Source organism: Fistularia commersonii, chromosome 12, assembly GCF_037954325.1.
Source record: "Fistularia commersonii isolate RoL2024-O1a breed Wild chromosome 12, RoL_Fcom_v1.0, whole genome shotgun sequence".
Classification (NCBI taxonomy): Eukaryota; Metazoa; Chordata; class Actinopteri; order Syngnathiformes; family Fistulariidae; genus Fistularia; species Fistularia commersonii.
Window position 1 is genome coordinate 15,065,491 of NC_141295.1, and position 20,640 is coordinate 15,086,130.

At 40.5% G+C, this 20,640-nt stretch overlaps 1 protein-coding gene across 5 annotated transcripts in view; it reads right to left on the reverse strand.

Moving 5' to 3' along the window:
• Window positions 1-575: 575 nt before the first annotated feature.
• Window positions 576-20,640, reverse strand: part of inpp4b (inositol polyphosphate-4-phosphatase type II B) — a 164,383-nt gene continuing 144,318 nt past the window's right edge. For 4 of the 5 annotated variants that reach the window (XM_086157337.1, XM_086157339.1, XM_086157341.1 and 1 more), the window contains 10 exons: window positions 19,121-19,447; window positions 18,310-18,448; window positions 13,929-14,101; window positions 12,665-12,788; window positions 11,656-11,782; window positions 8,309-8,449; window positions 7,778-7,875; window positions 7,401-7,513; window positions 5,974-6,128; window positions 4,008-4,196 (listed from right to left, as the gene is read on the reverse strand). In XM_086157337.1, coding sequence (XP_086013463.1) covers window positions 4,022-4,196; window positions 5,974-6,128; window positions 7,401-7,513; window positions 7,778-7,875; window positions 8,309-8,449; window positions 11,656-11,782; window positions 12,665-12,788; window positions 13,929-14,101; window positions 18,310-18,448; window positions 19,121-19,447 — 1,572 coding nt within the window. In that variant the 3' untranslated portion in view covers window positions 4,008-4,021. Of the gene's footprint in view, window positions 1,408-4,007; window positions 4,197-5,973; window positions 6,129-7,400; window positions 7,514-7,777; window positions 7,876-8,308; window positions 8,450-11,655; window positions 11,783-12,664; window positions 12,789-13,928; window positions 14,102-18,309; window positions 18,449-19,120; window positions 19,448-20,640 lie in introns of those variants that run through there. The other variant, XM_086157338.1, reaches the window with a different exon arrangement.

A 20,640-nucleotide genomic window follows, 5' to 3' on the forward strand; every position in this document is an offset into this window, starting at 1 on the left:
GTGGTTTGGACGTGTACAGAGGCGGGATGGTGAAGATCCGGCTAGAAAGGCACCAGAATAGAGGAGAAGAGGATGCATGAGGGAGGTAGAAGATTCACCTTGGCAGACCCCTGAAGGGAGTTGTAGAAGGGATTCATTCAGCAGGGATTCTATCATCACAAATCTGTCCTCCCTAAAGTAAACATGACTATTAGTGCCTAAGTAGTGTCTGTTTCATGATTGCACAAAAAAAGAGATGCAATTATTACATTACATGTATTGACTCACATCCTGTCTTCTGACACTGCAAACTGCCACAGTAGAGAGAGAGTTCAGAGTGTCTTGACCAAACGTACCCACCTCCAAGGCTATATTTTATGCAGTATATATCATCCACGGCACAAAGCGGTGTAGTGTTTGTATTCTTTGCGGGTTGATTCATATGTTGCACGACAAAGCCATGCAGCTCGTGGAGTTTGTTTAACGGTTACAAGGCATTCAGCTGAAAACACATCGGCGACAATGAGCAGACGGCATGCCGATGATTTCAAATAGAAATCACACCAACATGAACCCATTTGCTTTTATTTTAAATACAAAGCCTCCAATTGCTGACAGCATATACATTAAAATATGTTAAAAAGCATCCGGCTTGATATATATATATAAAAAAAAAAATCCTCTTAGCCTATAAAAATAAATAATAGACTATGTTATACAACACTAAGATATCAATATGTTCTCTGTGTTAACTGTTCTTCATTTTATATATCCAGTCTGTACCTTTTATTAAAAAAAAAAGTATATATAAAAATAGTCATGGACAAATTCCTGGCAAAGTGCAACTACAGGAAATGATTGGACTCTAAATAGGGAGGAACATTTGTCCTCTGCACAAGGATTAACAAAGATTTTGTTACAGTTGCTTTTGTTTTCAGTGGAGCCTCTTGCTGAAAATCTGACATCTGAAGAACAATTCACAATCATAACATTTTGCCTCACTTAATTGTCCCATTTTTTTTTTTTTTTTTTACTTTTTTCAAAAATCCCTTTTCACTTCTTTTGAAAAGAAAAAAACAGGCCAATTTGTCTGTTTGTTGGTACATCTAGATGAAGCGAAAATGTACAAGTGCTCCATGTTTGGCAAATTCAGCTTATCAGGACCACCTACCTTACATACCGGAGAAATGAGAGACTACAGGAATCAAACACCAGCGACCAGAAAGCTTTACATTTGACGATCAATAATCATCATGGATATTTACTGCAGAAGTGCCGACGTGTGGCTCGGATCCTCAAGAGTCAACTTTGCCGTACGTCCCCTCTGGTGGTCTGTAGCACTTGGGAAACGCCATCAGCTGCAACATGTTGAAGGCATATTTCCTGCATCTAATATTCTTTTCAACATTCTCAATCCGACATCCTTCTCTGATGAGCAAATCAAGAGGTGGGAGAGGAATGAGGAAAAGAAAAAAAAAGAAGAAAATGAGCATTGATTTTTTTTTTTTTGTTCTCTTCTCTGTCGTGATGTCAGCGTCTGAAATGGTGGATAAAGCTTTTAAATAAAAACTGTTTTTTTTATGATCTTAAAAACCAAATGGATGCACAATTTCATTGTAAAAGCATAATAAAAACAATTTATCATGAATCATTTCATGGCTGCCGAATAGTTCATTCATTCATTCATTAATTCATTCATTCATTCATTTAGCAGATATATTTTTTATCCTGCACTCAGGGTGGAGCTTTCAATGAAACTACAACACGAGTTTGGACTAATATGATTTAAACCAAGGACCTTGGTATTTGGCGGAAGCACAACTCATAGAAATTTGGGTTTCAGTACTTTGCCCGAGGACAAGAGGAGTCGGGAATTAAACCGCTAACCTTCCGGTTAAAGGGACGTCCGCTGTGCCAGCTGAGCCCAGCCGTCCAATACCAAATGGTGTTTGATAATTTAGAAATATTATGTACATTATTTTTGGGGCTGAAGGAAGACTAGTATCAAAGGCATTCGACCTTTTGGCTCAAAAGTAGCAGCACTTTACGATTAGTCACAGCTGCCGAGCGCACTTCTTTTCATGATCTTGTTTTGTTATGAACATTAACATGCATAACCGGAAACCGCCACGACCCGTCTGTCCTGCTGAATGTCAAAGAGAACGTCGAGAGAACGCGAGGGAATTTTCAGTAAAGGGGAGAAGAAATGGAAAACAATGGAAAACGATGTTGGATTTTATCCAAAGGAAATTAAGAACTAGATTCAGAAATATTAGTAATATGAATCATAGCACACGTGTGGGATGGATGTGACAAAGTCAATAAAAACTCAAAACGTGCTGTACTGACATGTTACATTTAGAGGTCTAACATGTCTGAGTTTGAAACCAATACTGAATTACATTTGGATTAGAATTGATATTATCTGAAACACGCATCTCTGAATATGATTGTGTTTCTTAATGCATTTTCTATTTAGATTTTTTTTTTTTACTTTTCGTCAAACTGGCCATCATGTAATCACACATTGTCATTTCACACGAAGCTGTTGCCGTCACGATCGAGGCGTGGCGAAACGGCGAAGAGGTAAACTCATGCAGAGACACAGGCAGGCATTGACTTTGGACATGATAAATAGGAAAGGAAGTCTGGAAAATATGTGAGAGGAATGCAGATTCATCCCTTTAATTGCTCCTTGCAAACTATCCTCCATGCTTTATAAAGCATTATCTGTATGCTGAAATTAAATAAATGGGTCTCTTCAGTTCAGGCATTTTAAATTGAATATCGGTTCAGTTTTAAGATAAATAAATACATGTTGGCTGTATTCCCTGTTTACACAGCTTTCCTCTAGTAAACAAATGACATTGGAAAGATCTGACAAGTCTAACGTGTCCTATATTACATGTTCCTCTATGTCACGGTAAATCTGAATTTTTTCGCATTTGCAGATCGAAACCGGAAACGAAGTGAAGGAGAACATTTGACGATCATTGGTTTTGCACTCCTTTGAAAACGGTGAACATTTCAGGGTTAAGGAGGACGGATGGGGGATGATGGAAAGATCTCAGTCGTTCTTACTTCGCACATTAAAACCTATTAGCGTCACAAACTAATACTTTGGTTTATCCATCCAATTATATAAATCGATGAAACAAACAGGGCAACATGTGCGGTATCTCTCTTTTACCTAAGTGACGTTAAGTAAAAACTTGTACTTCCCTGTACTTCCTTTAATTAAACACAAAGCTCAAAATGAAAAAAATAAAGACTAATAAATGGGATGAATTATTTACAAATTAATGAATAGATAAATAACTGAAGACGAAATCCGCTCGGGAAAACCAATTTTGAATAACACCAAACATAAGACGGACACAAAGACGAGGAGGAAGACAGGATAGAAATGTTCAAGAGATGAAAACCTATAATAGTAGTAGTATTGCACATTCTGCTGGAACAGGACACCACTGTACTGTCAGACATAAATCTAACTTTACATTACATGCAGTTGATGTTTAAATCATGAGCAGAAATTGGGTTGAAGATAAAATCCCAGATTTACCTGCTTGTAAATTCCAGTGTTGAATCAAACCAATATCAAGCTCAACACAGCTGTTAGCCATGACATCGGTTACCTAATATTTGTGTTTGCAGTTTGACTAGCGATGAGTTATATTGTGCATTTGCATTAACCTTACAATAAGATAACTGCATTTCTTTAATTCATATAAGTGGATAGCTGCCCTCCCTTGTCTCTGCAGACAGAGCTAGAAATCTGTTAGTTGTAAGGCGTTTCCTGATTAGCTGAAATGACAGAGAATACTTTCTCTTTACTTTTGATGACATTGCCAGTAAAGTTACTGAATACCATCTGATGGAAATTGATTTTCTTCATTCCTAATAATAAAACGCAGGAATTACCATCCTCCGGCCCGTGTCAATTATCCAGCAGAAAGCCAATCGATTTGCACCACCGCCGCTCACGAAAGGACAGTAAGCACAGAAGAAAGGAGTGAGTACAGACGGCATTATCAGCTGTTTATTGATATTTTGCAAGCAGAAAAACAAGACTTAAAATGAGCCACACAACCAGTAAGTGAGAGCTAACGAGCAGCAGGGCAATGGGGTAAAAGTGACGTGACGCTGGTTTGTTCTCTGTCACGGCGCCAGCCTCAGGGTCCTCCAACTGCCCAATGTCTCCCTGGGTCAGCCGACTGCGGGGGCGCCCGTCAGAGTGAAACAGAGTGAACAGAGAGATCAAAATAGTGTGCTGTAAGGACAGTCGGGATGTCTTGAAATACCGATGCAGGGTGTGACCAGAGGACCCATGAGGATACAGAGCCATTAGGATAAACACAGACAAGCAGGAAGTGGATGGTCCTAAGAAGCAGAAATGTAAGAGGCCAACAGAAACCAAAGCGAGAGTCAGGTCAAGAGATGACTGTCAGCAGTGGTTGACGGATAGAAGCAGAAACATGCAGTGGGATGCGATGGAAAAACAACTTTTCAGCATCCGAAAATCCTGCTGATTGGCACTGAGTAGCTGTGTGGACGTTTTGCGAGAAGAGACTTTTGAAGAGGCTTTTGTGGGCCGTGCCCTAAATCTAGAATTCACCTACTTATTCAAACAAGTTCTTCATGTTTCTGCAATAAATGTCATGCGAAGACAAGCCTCTAAATTCCCATTGGACCGGCGCAGGTTGCCGTTTGAGAGTTTTTAGTTGCGCTAGGTGTTGGAATAGGATGCTCACTGATACAGATCACATGGCCAGGATGTGTGTGTGTGTGTGAGTTTATACACACACACACACACACACGCACACGCACACGCACACGCACACACACACACACACACACACACACAAGTATACAGAGAGAGGGGTAGAAAATTTGCCATTTGTTCATAAAATACTAAAATGCAAGGTATGCTCATACCTTTTATTTTAAAATAAATAATATTTATGAACAAAACCACAGAAGTGCGTTTGGAGCTACTGCGACTGTCCTATTTTCTAAATTTTAATTTATATAATTAATTTTTATGATTTATATAATTTATTTATATATTTTTTATTTTTTTCCCACATGCATCAACCCTCATCTATAAGTTTTCCACATAATTACACATTTGTCAGACAGTAATCGTCCTCAACAAATATTAACACACTATATGTTACAACAATTCCCCTACACTGGTGGGATTCACATCCAGTTGCTTCATATTTGTGTTAATGTAGTAAGATACACAAAATAGTATTCAATGTTTATCACTAAATGTTTACACGTGTGCTCAGGGCGAGCGAGATAATGAGCAGCTTTAATTATAATGAAGACAATCATCATATAGAAATGAATTTTTCATCAGTTTATGAGTCAAAAACATAAATGGTCATTTGTAAAACATCTATCGGGCGTGAAATTTGAATTCTGATTTTGATTCAAAATTTTCTATCGTGTAGATCGATACGAATGAGAAGATTTGTGGTTTGGGGCTTTTATGGGTAATAAACATTGACACTGGATTTTTTACCTTAGATTAAGCTTGCTTGTTGTTTTGGATTATTTTCTATTTGTTGTGAGTTGTGTCATTTCACTCTATGCCGCGACCCTCATCCATCTGAAAGTACAGCTCATTACCACTGGTCTTTCAGATGAGACAATCATTTAGAGATTTTTGGATCGAGCTTTATCAGATTCAGACAAACTATTCTTGGAACAGGAACATGCATATGTGAAAGAATGTGGAAGAACAACACATTGTGACGTTTAAGCCATGATGCACATGAATGATAACGAGCACAGTGGAGCAGATGCACGCGTAGTGTGGGTTTAGGTTACGGAGTCCTTAGGTTTACATTACAGTACGACTATAACAAGATTTCGTTTTTATCTTTACTCAATCACAATATTTGATGTCAAGGCAGAGAAAACGTGGTAACAAAGGGAAAACCGCCACCAGTAACGCTTTATTAGGTTTTATTATAGCCTTACCTCCGCATACACTCCAGTGCGCGGATGAAGAAATCCTTGCTAAGCTGGTGTTCATCACGTAAAAGGGCGCACTGCTCTAATGTGACAGACATGGATGTTCGGTCTTTGGCACTTTTACAGCTGGTGAACCTGATGCCATTTAATCTTCTGCAAATCTGAAAATAGAAAGAGATGAGATTCAGCAAATGCATACAATGAACAAGGAATTTAGGTCTGTAAATCAATTTAAGAAGACTCATACATGTGCAGTCTGGAGACTTGATTTAAGAATTCTGCGATACGATTGCTTTCGTCTGTTTGGTGACGACCCAAATGATCATGGAATATATCCATGTCATTCTGTACATTTATTATAAGAATTTATTTCCATTTTAGTTTTGCTTGGTTTACGTCTTATTTTATCCATCCAGTATTTGCCGCTTATCTAGGGTCGGGTCTCGGGGGGCAGCAGCCCATGCACAAAGGTGACTTTGTCCGGGTCTTCTGGGGGAATCCTGAGACATTCCCAGGCCAGCTGAGGGACAGAGTCCCTCCAGAGTGTCCTGGGTCCACCCTGGGACCTCCTCACCGAGGAATATACCCAAGACACCTCACCAGGGCTGGGAGGCATCCTGACCAGATGCTCAAGCCACCTTAAGTGGCTCTTCTTGATGCAGAGGAGCAGCGCCTCCACTCTGAGCCTCTCCTGGATGACCTGGCTGCTCAACCAATCCCTAAGGAGCAAACTCATTTTCCCTGTTTTATTGGCAAGCTTGTTCGTTCTGTCACTCCCCAAAGCTCGTGACCATAGGTGAGGGAGGGAATGCAGATCGACCGAACCGATGCCGAGTCAGCATTACTGTTGATGTCGCAATGATCCGCCCGTCGATCTCCTGATCCATTTTTCCCTTGCTCGTGAGCAATACCCAGAGATATTTGAAGTCCTCCGCTTTGGGTCGGATCTCATCCAAATGACCACATTAGGATGTTTGGTACCCTATGCCTTCGCCAAGTCTACAAAGCACAAACAGACTGATTGGGCATGCTCCCATGCTCCCTCCTGGACCCTGCTGAGGGAAAACCACACTGTTTACCCGTAGTCAAAGCATCCCGCTGCACCCAACCCCTTGGCCCCTCCTACAGGCATTGAGCCCATGAGAAAGGAAAGTCAAAACATGAGAAACAAAACTGAACTAATCCCAAAGCGAAATCTCAACCTCTTGAACAAAAGAGGGAACAATGTCATGAATGCTGTTATTAACTGCCATTAGTTTAGTTGAAACACAGCCGTGGTACAACGTTGGGTTTCCAAAATTGTCACCAACCCTCCACAAATTAGCTTTTTGGCTTCTTTCACACTGACAGGTTGACCAAAACAACAGCAAATCACTCTGTCTATTAAAAAAAAAAAAAAAAAAAAAAAAAAAAAATCAAGAAAATCTGCTTACCGCACCAGCAATCCACAGTATCTCCACATTCTTCCTTTTCTTTGTGACTACATTCTGGCCCAGGGTTTCAAGTAATTCTTTTATGTCAGCCTGTGTCTGAAAACATGGTAGACCTGTTCAAAGAAAACATGACAGGCATTCCATTTTTGTGAGTAAGAGTGTGTGGCCAAAAAAATAACAACATAAAACAAATCCATGTATCACATTTTACAATGACTTTGTCATTACGTACGGTTGACTCTTTTGTACAAACCATTTGCTACTCACTTTAATGTAACTAAATACAAAAAGAGAACAACTGATACTGCTTGCTGCATGTTTGGATAATAATTGTTGAGTTGCAAATGAAAACAAATCCTGGAATACAGACTACTTACATTCAAGTGGCACCTTTTCACTTAATGATTTGTAATAAAATTCTAATATTTCAAAGTTCTTCTGGTTTATTCTCTCTTGAAGGGAAATATCTCCAAACCTGAAGGGAGGACAGACAGAATGAAGGCAAGATATTGGGAGTTTGGGATGGGTGGAACTTGTGCACTCATCTTGTTTTGGTAGATAAGTACATTTTCCATCAAGGTAAAAACAACACGGTTGTGTTTGAGTTACTTAAAAAAAAAACACAAATCGGTCAGTCTTTTCATTGAGGAAACATGCACATTATTAAACATTTCGATGCCTCCTAACCTAGACATTACAATTTCTCTCTCACTGCGTTTTGTTACTCTGTATCCTGACAATAAAGTTGAATCGAAATCTAATGTCATTTAATAAAAATATGAAAAACAAATAAATAATAATTAGCTCCAGTTTCCTAAACAGATATTGTAAAGATAAATGTCACTCTTCATTCAGAGATCCACACTAAAAAAAATGATCTCAGATGAAGCAAGATGAGTTTTCAGTACCTTTCTGCTATAGTTTGCTGTTCATTGATTCCCACGTTGAAGAGCACTGGGAACACTCGCAGAGGCTTGCCATCCTTGATCTCGTCTGGCATGGCCTGAAAAACCTGTCGGGGTAACGGTACCTCCACGGTGAAGTGCTCTCTGAACACAGAAAAAGACACTGTTAAAGGAAATGTAAACCCGATGGTATGTTTATGATGTACGTAAACAAATCATGCACATGACTTCCTCTTTTCCTTTCAGCTTTTCGCCACAGCGAATCAACCTTCACCATCTAACCCTATTCTCTGTATCCTCCTCGCTCGTCTACAGTTATATTCACTATCCCTCCTCTGTCCATGGACCCGACCGTCTCAGTCTGGCTTCTCTGACCTTCTCTCCAAAAACATCTAACATGTGCTGTCCCTCTGATAGACTCATTCCTGATCCTGTCCATCCTGGTGACTCCCAAAGAGAACCTCAACATCTTCATCTCCGCGACCTCCAGCTCTGCCTGCTGTTTTTTTTTGTCTTTGTCACTGTTTCTAGTCCATGCAGCATCGCTGGTCTCACCACTGTCTTGTACATGTTTCCTTTCATTCTGGCTGATAGCCTTCCATCACATAGCACCCCTGACACTTTTCTGCACCCATTCCGACCTGCTTCTTTACCTCTTACCTCCACACTCTCCGATACTCTGGACTGTTGACCCTAACTACTTGAATTCCTCTAACTTCTTGACCTCCACTCCCTGTAGCCTCACCGTTTCACCCGATTTCCTCCCGTTCGCACACATATAATCTGTCTTGCTGCAACTAACCTTCATTCTTCTCTTTTCCAGCGCATGCTTCCACCCCTCAAGACTTTTTTCAACCTGTTTCACTACATATCACAATCTCTGTCTGCAAATAGTATGGTCCATGGAGATTCCTGTCTGACCTGATCTGTCAGCCTGTCCATCACCACTGCAAATAAGAAGGGGCTCTGAGCTGATCTCTGATGAAGCCACGCCTCCACCTGGGAATCTGTCCATGATGGTTCTTGGGTTTGCAGGTCAAGTTAGGAGGAAAGGGGGCTTCCTCTGTTTAGTCGAGCCGAAAAATCACCCAAAAACTGTACAAGTCTTGCTCCACAAGTCGAGATGTACGCTCCCCGACTTGTCGGGGTGAATGAAAGGACTGCCGTAAAAGCCGTGGAATAAAGAAATCAGAAGTAGAGCTGCCCTGAAGAACCTGCATGCTGGTTCCTCTGTTCGGTAGCCGCTGCACTATTACACAACCAGACTATATTCCCCGAGAGAATATGTCATAGATTTTTCAAAAGGAAATATACTCACCGTCGAATTTACGTCCTGATAACAAACATCAACAACAGATGTAAGGTTCAAGAATCCCTGCAAGGCATTTCTTTTCTCCTGATTTTGCCCGTTCCTTTGGGTGTTATAGAATGCTAAATTTTCGTCTGTTACTTGTGGAGATCCGCTGCGGCCACAAGATATATCTTAGTTGATAGTTTGAGGAGTGAATTATCTCATGAGATAACAAGATACACCTCGCCTCCACAGACTAATTTATGGCCAAGAGATCTATCTTGTCAAACAGAGGAGCAAGATATCGCTCATGGCCACAAAACAATTTAAGTGTGGAACAAGATATAAGGATACTTATTTTCCCCTCTATGTCCAATGCGTAACTACACTACTACTTCCGATACACAGCAACATTTTGATAAATTGCAATTTTGCAACTGAATACAGAAACATTAGATCGCTACTGTGGATCAAAGTAGATGTGATTTGTTGTTCTGAAGATTTTTGTCTTTTATTTATGTTAGTGCACCCGCATATAAAGCATAGTATGACTATCTGCGTGCTGAAGTTACGTGAAGAAACTTGTGCAAGCAGGATCGAGCGGGTTGAGAAGAGTGTCGGGGTAATGTGTGATAAAAGAGTGTTAGCCAGAATGAAAGAAAAGATGCAAAAACCGATGCAACAATGCTTAGAGACAGTGGCGAGGAGAAAATGAGCTTGAGGTTGCGGATATGAAAATGATCAGGAATGAGTCCATCAGAGGTCATCCACTTTGTGAGTTGCACAGCAAGCTGTCCTCAAATGTATTATCTGCATTGCCAACGCTGTTTATATTCATAATAATGTTTACACTTATTTCACTCAATTGCCCCTTGGGAATAAATAAATGTTTACGCTCATTCTGATTGTTTCAATACATATCTGAATGCACTGCGGACAGCAAAGTAGGAATTTCATTGTTCAGGGAAACACCTTTCCTCTCTGAACATATGACAATAAACACTTTGAAGGCACATGTCAGATGTTCTGGAGGTGCAGTGAGATGGTTTGGGATGGATAGTAACAGAGTGGAGATTTATGGATGGTGTGAAAGAGGATATGAACTTGGTTGGTGTGAGAGAAGAGGATGCAGGGAATAGGGAGGCGGATGGTTCGCCGTGGCGACCCCTGAAGGGAATAGTCGGAAGGAAAGGAGAAACTCTTTCTCGATACATCATCCTTACTCACCCCTATCTCTAGCGGTTCTCTTGACATTGGTCAAATCGTTCCCAGCCTCACTCTGAGGCTCCAAATAGCGTTTTCTTTTTTTTTCTTTCCGCATCATTTCTAAGCCCGGCTCTCCGGGCTGTTAATTCCCTTGCAGGATGCTCACAGTCAGTGAACGAGTTCTGAATAAAACCCGAAAAGTCTGTTTCACTGAATTTATTTTTACTCTCAAAGCCCATGATGAACCGCCTGAAACGTACTCAGAATCAGATTTTTTTATTTTTTTTTAATTTTTTTGCCAATTTTGGGGGGAAAAAGTGACTTCCAGCAACAACATTTTTGTTGAAATCATCAGCGTTCTCTAATGACTGCAAAACTTTTTCATAGCGAGCTTATAAAGAGGCCAGGTTACTACGCAATCATGTAGCTTTAATTTAATTCCGGCTGATCTGAAGAAGTTGGGTTGAAAGAAAATCTTCTCTCTTATTTTTCAAGAACTGTTAAAAAAACACCAGCAGAATAATGAAAGCTTTGATAGTGAGAGGTTAGAGGTCCCTTCGTTAAGAATGCTTGTTGGGCTTATTAAAATTGCCACTGCATAGTAATGTAGTGGTTACAAGGATTATTTGACTTTACGAGGAGAATGATTTTCATGTTTTATTTCATTTATTTCAAGAGACGCACCAAAAGGCCACTGGAAAAAAAAATTCATCGCTCAACGAGTTTGGTCCTCAAACCATCAAGTGAAATGAAATGTATTTAAATCTCCTAGCCTAGTTATTTAGTGTGCTTGCAAATTGCTATAAACAGGACCCCTCAGAGTCAACATATGTCCTGCATGTAAGTATCTTACCGTTGGCCACACACGATGGGCTGGAGGTCACTGAGGTCATCCGTCTTGGCCTCTGTAATCTTGAACATGACTCTGTGCAGGTCTGAGATTCCAACCTCCATGTCCTCAAGCATCCCAATCTCATCACCTTGATGGAGCCGGCATGACAGGATCAGTGACTCCAAACAACCAATTTGGTCAAAATTAGACGGTCTGATCATGCGATCGAGTCTGATTCAATCTTAGAATTTGCATTTTCATTGATTTTAGAATCGTTTTCCCTTGGGATTATGAACAATATAAAAACTGTAGACTTTTTGTTTACAAAAAATGTAGACTTTTGTCACAGAAGCCTGGGAAATGAGAAAACATGCAAAAGCACGATATATATATATATATATATACAGGACTGTCATAGAAAATTAGAATATTGTGATAAATTCTTTATCTTCTGTAATGCAATTAAAAAAACAAAAATTACTTTTACATGATATTCTAATATTTTGAGATAGGATTTTTGACTTTTCTTAAGATGTAAGCCATAATCAGCAAAATTAAAGAAATGAAAGGCTTGCAATATTTCAGTTGATTTGTAATAAGTCCAGAATGTATAACATTTTTGTTTCTGTACTTGCATTACAGATGATAAAGAACTTTTTCACAATATTCTAATTTTCTGAGACAGCCCTATATATACATATATATATATATATATATATATAAAATATCCTCATTTGAACTGACAAACCAACAGTGGTTATTTCAAACATTTGTAAACAAAAGCTTTTAGCGGTCATGATTGAGATGGAGCTCCTGTCATTTAGGTTGCTGATGTTGTTAATGTCTATTTACAGTTCTTCCCATTTATTGGAGGTGATAGCGATGTATCCTCTGTTATCTTAAACATTGCACCTCAATCCAAGGTCTGTCCCTTGAAGCAAGAAAAACGTAGCAATCCTAATTTCGTTCTGCATCGCATATTGACTATAAAGAATGTTGACATATTGACACGCTCTGAGGTTTGACTCACTGTAGGTGCTGAGCAGGCTCTCAAATTGGGCAACCAGTCCAACGTGGTGCAGCTGTCTGAGGAAACCTTTATCTTGCATTCCTGCGTACAGCCTCATGACAAAACCACAGGCCAAGGCGGCGAGCTGTCAAAACGCAAATGTAAACAAATGTGCTCCTTAGCAAATGTTATTTAAAGATAAACAACAGCTCAAATATTTCTGGAAAATGATGATTAAAAAAAATGCCATGGAACCACACAGAGTGCTGTCCGTCTGTCTATCTCTTGATCCACCGAACTACTCATTTATCCATCCGTGAATCTATCCACTCTCCCGCCCTTACCTCATCATATCTATCCATCTATCTATCTATCTATCTATCTATCTATCTATCTATCTATCTAGATGCATTTTACTCTGTTTTATTTTCTTTTTCCATGGTTGGTTTATTGAACAGAGGCTTCCTTGACCACCCATCCCCGCCCTTTTCATCCTGACAAACGTGAGATTTCCCAACATGAAGCCTCTCAGACGTGCGTGATCAAAACAACGTGAAGCTGCTCAGACCTGCACGATCAAAACAAAGGTCTGCAAATAAATACCAACTCTCAACATCTTTCTAATTAAAGAAAACAAATCACAATGGCTCTTGTGTTGTGATGACACACGAGGGTTACTGACTTGTGAACCATATCTTAAGAGCAATCTGAGCAAAAGAAAGGTGAAGTTCAGGAATGTAACCATGGCGACAAGGGCTTTCGTCTGCGCTGCGGCTGCTTGTGAACGTTTGTCATAATGTGTTTGTGACCACATGCGAATGTATGTCTGGTTTTGTGTTGCTCTGCTGCTGTCAGTGGCCAAAGATGAGGAAACTGGCAGTGTCGCCCTCACAAACATACTGTATGTATGTATGTATGTATGTATGTATGTATGTATGTATGTATGTATGTATGTATGTATGTATGTATGTATCTATCTATCTATCTATCTATCTATCTATCTATCAGGGCTGTCCTTTTTTGCATAATTAATTCTATATAAAGTCTGATTTTTATTCCATATTTCTTTTTTAACTTCTTTCTTTTTCAACACTTAAAGTAACTCACAATTCTATTTTACTGTGTATAAATATATTCCTTGTGCTTTTTTTTGACCTTCTATTGTACTGTCCTTAAAATTCCCCATATAATTTTAGATCAAAAAAGTACACTCTACCTGTCTGTCTGTCTGTCTGTCTGTCTGTCTGTCTGTCTATCTATCTATCTATCTATCTGGATCACTTACTGCCTGACTGAAGACGATATCTCTCCTCTGTTGGAGGAGGAGACCCTGTGGGATGCTGCAAGCTGCCTCTTGCAGGAGCACGAATGTCATGGCTCTCTTGGCCCTCTCCACCACCTCCACCACACACTCCTTTAACCTGGTCACCAGGGGGCAGAGTTGCTCTCTCCAGTCACCTAAAACAAAATATTTCAAGGGAAAGAGTGTGTTGGATGGATTATGGAACATTACTTACATTTCTTTCACAGATTAAAATGTGCCAAATAAACTTGTTGCCTTTAGACACAACAGCAGGCGGCATGTCTTTGAGGAAAGACCGGTTTTTTTGAAACAGGCGGGCATTTACAGTAAAAGGAAATTTGGTTGAAACAGATAAGCTGAGTCAGTCTGTTAAAGGGAAAGTGAACCGTACAAACCCAAAGATACAAAATTTAAACGGTGTCTGAACTGAAAGCGAGATCGACGAAAGGGAATTCAACAGGGTTTAAAAAGGAAAACCAATATCGAGGTCGCCGAAAGGCCATTCCTGTGGAAGAGAGAGAGAGAGTTTGGGCTGTAAATGTATCGAAACCAACCGCTTTCTAAAAATCCCTGTGAATCCAGCGGACTGACTGATCATGTGCGTTCTGGTCTGCAACTTTTCCAGTGACCCTCCTCCTCCAATAGGGGTCAGTGTGGGATAAAACATAATGCGCAATCCCTTTAAGGTTGATGTGTTAATAGAAATTCATTCGGGCAATCTCACATATACCTGCAGAGATGGCCGCGGACCAACAGTGAATAGCAAGTCACGCTTGCGATTGTCATGTCAGAGAAATTGCACGTTATCTAACTCTGCGGGTACCGCCTCTGCCCACCGGAGGGGGGCAGAGAGCGCCTTCCGTCGCTTGCAGCCGTCCAAACATTCAACACCGGCTTGTCATCAAAACCAAGGGTTTAACCGGCTTAAAGACAAAGCCCCTTCACAATTCCACCTTACAGCGATTGACCATTTGCTCTCGCCCTTTTCAGTCTTACTAAAGGCACTCGTGAGCTTAGTGCAACCTTTCAGACTCAAGTAACTCAAAGCACAAGGCTGGGACTTATTGCTACCTTGGAGCTCGCCTGGGTAGACAGACAGGCGGACAGGCAGGCAGGCAGGCACAAATTGATACCAGTGCACCTATACTCCAGAGTGCAGTTGTCTGTGACAGGCACACTCTTACAGAGCCTCTCCCCACAACCCGGTCTGACTAATGCCACTGCTTTGCGTGCCAGCTGGCAGCGGCAGCAGACTGGGCACTTGTCTGGACACAAGCTTGAGGCTGGATTTCATTGGACACGAGGGAAGTCTGGGCAGCTTGCGATCAACAGTGCCTGGCTCTGCATTTCAAATATTGCTTTCATCCATTTCTCTGGCAACGACATTAGCTTCTCTTTTGCTAATACTTAAACAACAGGGAGCTAGTGAGTTTGAGCTCAGACTTTTTGACTCCTCTCTTAGTTGCACTGACGGTTTAATATAATGCACATTAGGGTTAAGCGGCGCGTAATACATTTAAAACACATTTTTTCAATATCTTCAGTGTGTTTTTATAAGCAAGAATGCCGTCTACAGAAATTACATTTTTAAGGGTTCATAGCTGTGCACAAAATACGCTTTCTCGAGCAATCGATATCGTCGGTGCGTTATTTTTCCGTCAACATAATAAATCAAGAGATCGGTCGTAAAAGGAACTGCAAGGGTGTTAAGGGACCAGAGTAGGGATGCAAATGTCTGGGACGTGATTTGAACGTTGCACCGATGCGAAGGAGACGACATGCACGACTCAAAGAACGCGCTTTTGGAACAGCATTCATGCTCTGTATGGCGGGAGTAATAACCATGGGCTATCAAAAGTGTTCAAGTGTTTTTATTTGTCTTTACAGTGCTTAGCTAACCCTGCACTTATTCAACAATGACACCACAACGAGAACTACTCTGCTGTACTTCTCGTTGACTTACGAGCGCGGCAGCTTATGAGTTTTTTGAAATGCAATCCGTCGCATTTGAAAACGCTGTCCATGAAATAGCATTTAAAATTAGTTGTGCACACTGCCAGCCACTCGTAGCCCAAAATCATGCAGAAACATGTGTGTGGTGCACGTGTAGTCGACTTGTCCGTGAAGTAACGGAGAAGTTGTTGTTGGTGAGATACCGTAACCGAGAACATCATCTGTGGAACGACATTTATGGGGATTTGGTGCAGCAGACGGCGGGAATGGCAATAGATTAGGCATTGGAAGAGTCCTTCAGAGCCAGTCAGAGATGGTTTTATGATTTTAAAATGAGGGCAGTGCTAAATGAAGTTTAATTATAAAGTGTAGCATAGAGTGCAGGTGAAATTGTAACATTAAGTGTGTAGCAACAAAGTTAAGCGATAGAGCACCAAATGAAAAACACCCTGAACCTCTTCAGCTGATCTCCTCGGCATCTCCATCCAATCCAAAGGGTAAATACACTTCATAAAACCAGTTTATTTCTTCACATTCTCTTTTACTATGTCTTTTTATTTTTTATACATTATTAATTATTTATAAAGCACGTTTTCACTATTTAAAACACATAACAAACCTGGAGTCTGGAACCGATTCATAGCATTTCAGTTCTATTTAATGGGGCATTTTATTTTGATATACATCGGTCCCTTAAGATACAAATTTAATTTGTTCCAGAAGTGGATTCGTGTGTTGATTTTTTACGTATCTTTACTGAATTTTCCCCATTTAAAATAACAGAAAACAAATTAATTTCTTCCTACCAGCGATTATATTCTCGTGCGATATTGGTCACATATCACACCAAGTTTGTGCTTTGCTATTTAATGCTTAATTTCTGTCTGGGTTCACCACTTCCCTGACCACTTGCTTTTTTTAAGGCCCATGATGATTATGAAAAAACAGACACAAAATAAGCAAAATAAGATACAAAAACAAAAAACAACCATAAAAATTTTGATTTTCTTGCTCTCGTATTAGTATCATGAATTTTTTTTATATTTCAAGGATAAAATTTGCTCGATCGCACTTCGTACCTTAATAATAAAAAAAAGTATATAACGTGATTTGCATGTTAAAGGGCCACTATAAGAGCAAATTGAGTTACGTGCTTGGTCACAGAACCACTGTATGTGATAATTATGATTGTGGCTTACGATTTACACCAAGCACCTTCTTGAACCAAGTCCAAAAATATAGAAAGCATGGACAAAGTCAGCAGATAAGAAGAATTACATATGCTGGCGCTGCAGTCAGTGCCGATAACCGGTTTTGGTGACGGCAAAGTCTCACAGGACCCCTCTGCCCGTCAAAGAGCCAAGAAGGATAATTATTTATAACCCCCAGTCTTTATATAACTAATATATAAAGTTGTAAATTTATAAAGTTTATAAAATATTCACTCCCTCGGTTGCCATGAAATGGGAATTAACGATAGAGTTAATTTTCAACTTGTTTGACAAAGTTTTAATTATGTTTGTATTTGCTTTAAACTTTAAACTTACAAACTGGGATTCAAAGAAATGGGTTTATCGTCGTATTCTGACAAAAAAATCTCTATAAACAACTTGAATTAGAAGCAGTCGTCCCATAGTTACATGCCACATGCCTCTTCATTCCACTGGAAAAATATAATTAAAAATGCACTATACTACTGTATACCTTATAGGGTTTTACAAAACTTAAAATGACTGAAGGGAAAAAAAAAAAAGGCCCTTCGAGCCGTTAAGGGAGGAACTGGGTGTTTTACTGCAAGCTCAGCAAGTCGAATGATTGCCAGGTCGACGTTCAGAATTTAAATATTCATGTACAGCTGCGCCGGGTGGCAAAATGGCTGCTGACAGCTGATAGGAAGTGGCGGAGGTGATTAGCTGATGGATGACAGTGAGCGGCACTTCGGTGGCCTGCTTGAACTAAACTGACATTTACACTCGAAAATGATTATATAATTCTAATTGAAATTAATTTGTGCGTCCACATGTGTGTGTGTGTAAGAAGTAAACGTCTTGCAGTGGGATAATATGGTGCAAATACTCTCAAAGTGAGGACTATTATGTTCAAGTGAACCTTTGTAGAAAACAGAAGGACTGAGAGCGGAATGAAGCTTGAACACCATTGAGCTACAAAGAAAAGTTGTATTTCGTCGCATGACTGCGGGGGCTCTATCCAGATCTTATCGGTCAAACAACAAGTTTTCAAGTTATGGAAATGAATTAAAAAAAAAAAAAAAAAAAAAAAAACAGAAACAGATCTAAATCATAAACATACACAACCGAGGAAAGTTTTCCCACAGGGGACGATTATCAATGGCTCAGAAAGTAAAAATCAAGATGTGCAATGTGATTACAGAAGACAGGTTGGGATTTACCAGGGTTGTGTGAGGTTATGACGTCAGCCAGCTGCTGCTCAGGGACGTGCTCTTGCTTACTGTTATCCTCCTCCTGGAGTTTGTCCACCATCGCGATCACACAGTTGAGACATTTGGCTACGTTGGCCCAAACTCTGTCCTGAAAGAAGCCAACGCACGGGCAATCGTCAGATCAGCCCCGAAAAATCCATTCTCCCACTTGATTCATCGGGGAGCGGAGATGCGACACGAAAATCAAAATAAAAGTTCACGAGACGGGTCGGGCAATGATACCCGAACAATAAATCTGTCTGAACCGCCGAGCAGGTGTTTCCTCCTCCGCTCCAAGGTGGCACGTGTCCAAACGGCCAGAGGGAAATTTCGGTCTGGATATTTTGAGGTTGTTCTGAAAGCATTTCCAGCTTTCCGTTTCTTTCACCGCGCTCCGGACGCTCACTGATGTAAAAGCCCTCTCCCTTTTATCAGCATGAATAAATATGAGTGCATAAATGTATGAACGCGGCTTCAAAAATATGGTTTTATACATGATAACAGCGGGGGAAGTATTTTGAGACATAATAAGACACCGATGCGCCTAGATCATGGTAAAAATCCCGTAGACACAATCGTCTCATTTAATAAGCAAACATGTACAATGCAACAGACAATCAGCGGCACTTCAGTGAACTGCAGCCAGATTCTGCACAGTTGTTTCTTCAGGATAAAGTCATGGTGGAGAACCAACTAGAAATACAGGTTATGAAATTAACATTTAATTCTGTATCATTTCACAAAGGGTTTTGTGACCAAAAATAAAAAGCGCAGCACTTGCCCATTCCTCCTCGTCATACTCTTTGTGGTGCGGGATGGAGTCCTGGTGTTTCGGCCCCCCGTCTCCTCTGGTCAGGGACTGCGACCCCTCCACGTTGTTACAATGCACCGTGGTCTCAGTCACCACTGTGGTTGGCACCTGGGCCGGGAGCCCCTGGACCGGGCTCTGATTCTGATTGGTGGCGTGGAGGACGTGGCCCTGATGTTGGCCGCCTTGCGCCGGGATCGGCCTCTGGTTTTTGGACACGTACCCGGGCCGGGCCGTGTGCAACGCGAGCAGCGCGCTCTTTACCAACTCATCCTTCAGCGTGTGAACGAACTGCTCCGTCTGTTTCAAACACAGAACGACAAGGGTAACTACGGTGTGTCGGGCGCAGAAATGAAAAAGCGTTCGAAAACTAAAACAGACAGTGTAGAGGACGTGGAACGACAGATATTGCAAGTGGGGTGAGAGGTAAAAGAAAATACTGGCGGAAGTAAGCCTGGAAGGAAGGTAACTATTTACAGAGTGAAAAGAAACAAGGAAAATGAACACTCCTTCACCATAAAGCAGCTGCTCTCCATTACCACCGTGCCGCCAGTGAGCTACAAAAACAGCAACCAACAACAAACAATTCAATTACCCCTCCTACAGCCTGCTCCAGCGAGGAGCGCACCTTCTTTGATCTGAAACTGTAAGTTGATGATGATACCGCAACCAAGAAGCATCACGCCCGCGGTTGTCACAGATTAAAAAAAAAAAAAAAAAATTAAAGAAACAAACAAATAAATAAATAAATACAGGCATAAATAAATTGAATTTATAATAATAGATAATTAAAGAAAAAAAAAACCATATATTTATAAATAAAACGAATCGCAAAAAGCAATTCAATTATCATAGCAAAATACTCTCTGACAAAACATATGAGCGGAGCCCTCTGTGAAAAGAAACCTGCAAGGTCATTACATTGCAATATTTGCACAACCGACAGCCTTGGCTGGCTTTTGATGTGAAGAGAATAGCGAGCAGACGACTTGATCGTCGGAGAAGTGCAAAACAACACCAGACCGGGTTTTAAGGTCGATGTGAAAAGTCGGTGGCTTTATGGCTTTTGGGTTTTTGTGATTTCTCAGAAGCCGGGGAACTTTTGATGCCGACGGGAGACACTTCAGTCAGGAGGCACGTCAGATCACTCGGCTTGTTGTTGCACAAAAATGTGTCTGGAATGCGGTAGATAAATGCATGTGGATAATAAACTCAATGAATTGAAAAAAATCTACAGCTTATCCAAAAATCACTAACTATTTCTAAACCAAGAATGCTATTAGACCTTGTGATCTTATAAACCAACCAACCTCTTGGGTTAACTAAGAGACATCGTGGAATAAAAGCAAACAAGATGAGATGCTCGGGTGATACATGTGAAAATGTCCGCCTTGACCCCTGTTTCTGACTGTCAGTAATTCACTTTTACGTATCATAATGATTTTTTTTTTTCATATAACGATTTGATTTCAAATGAATACAGATGCCGAAAA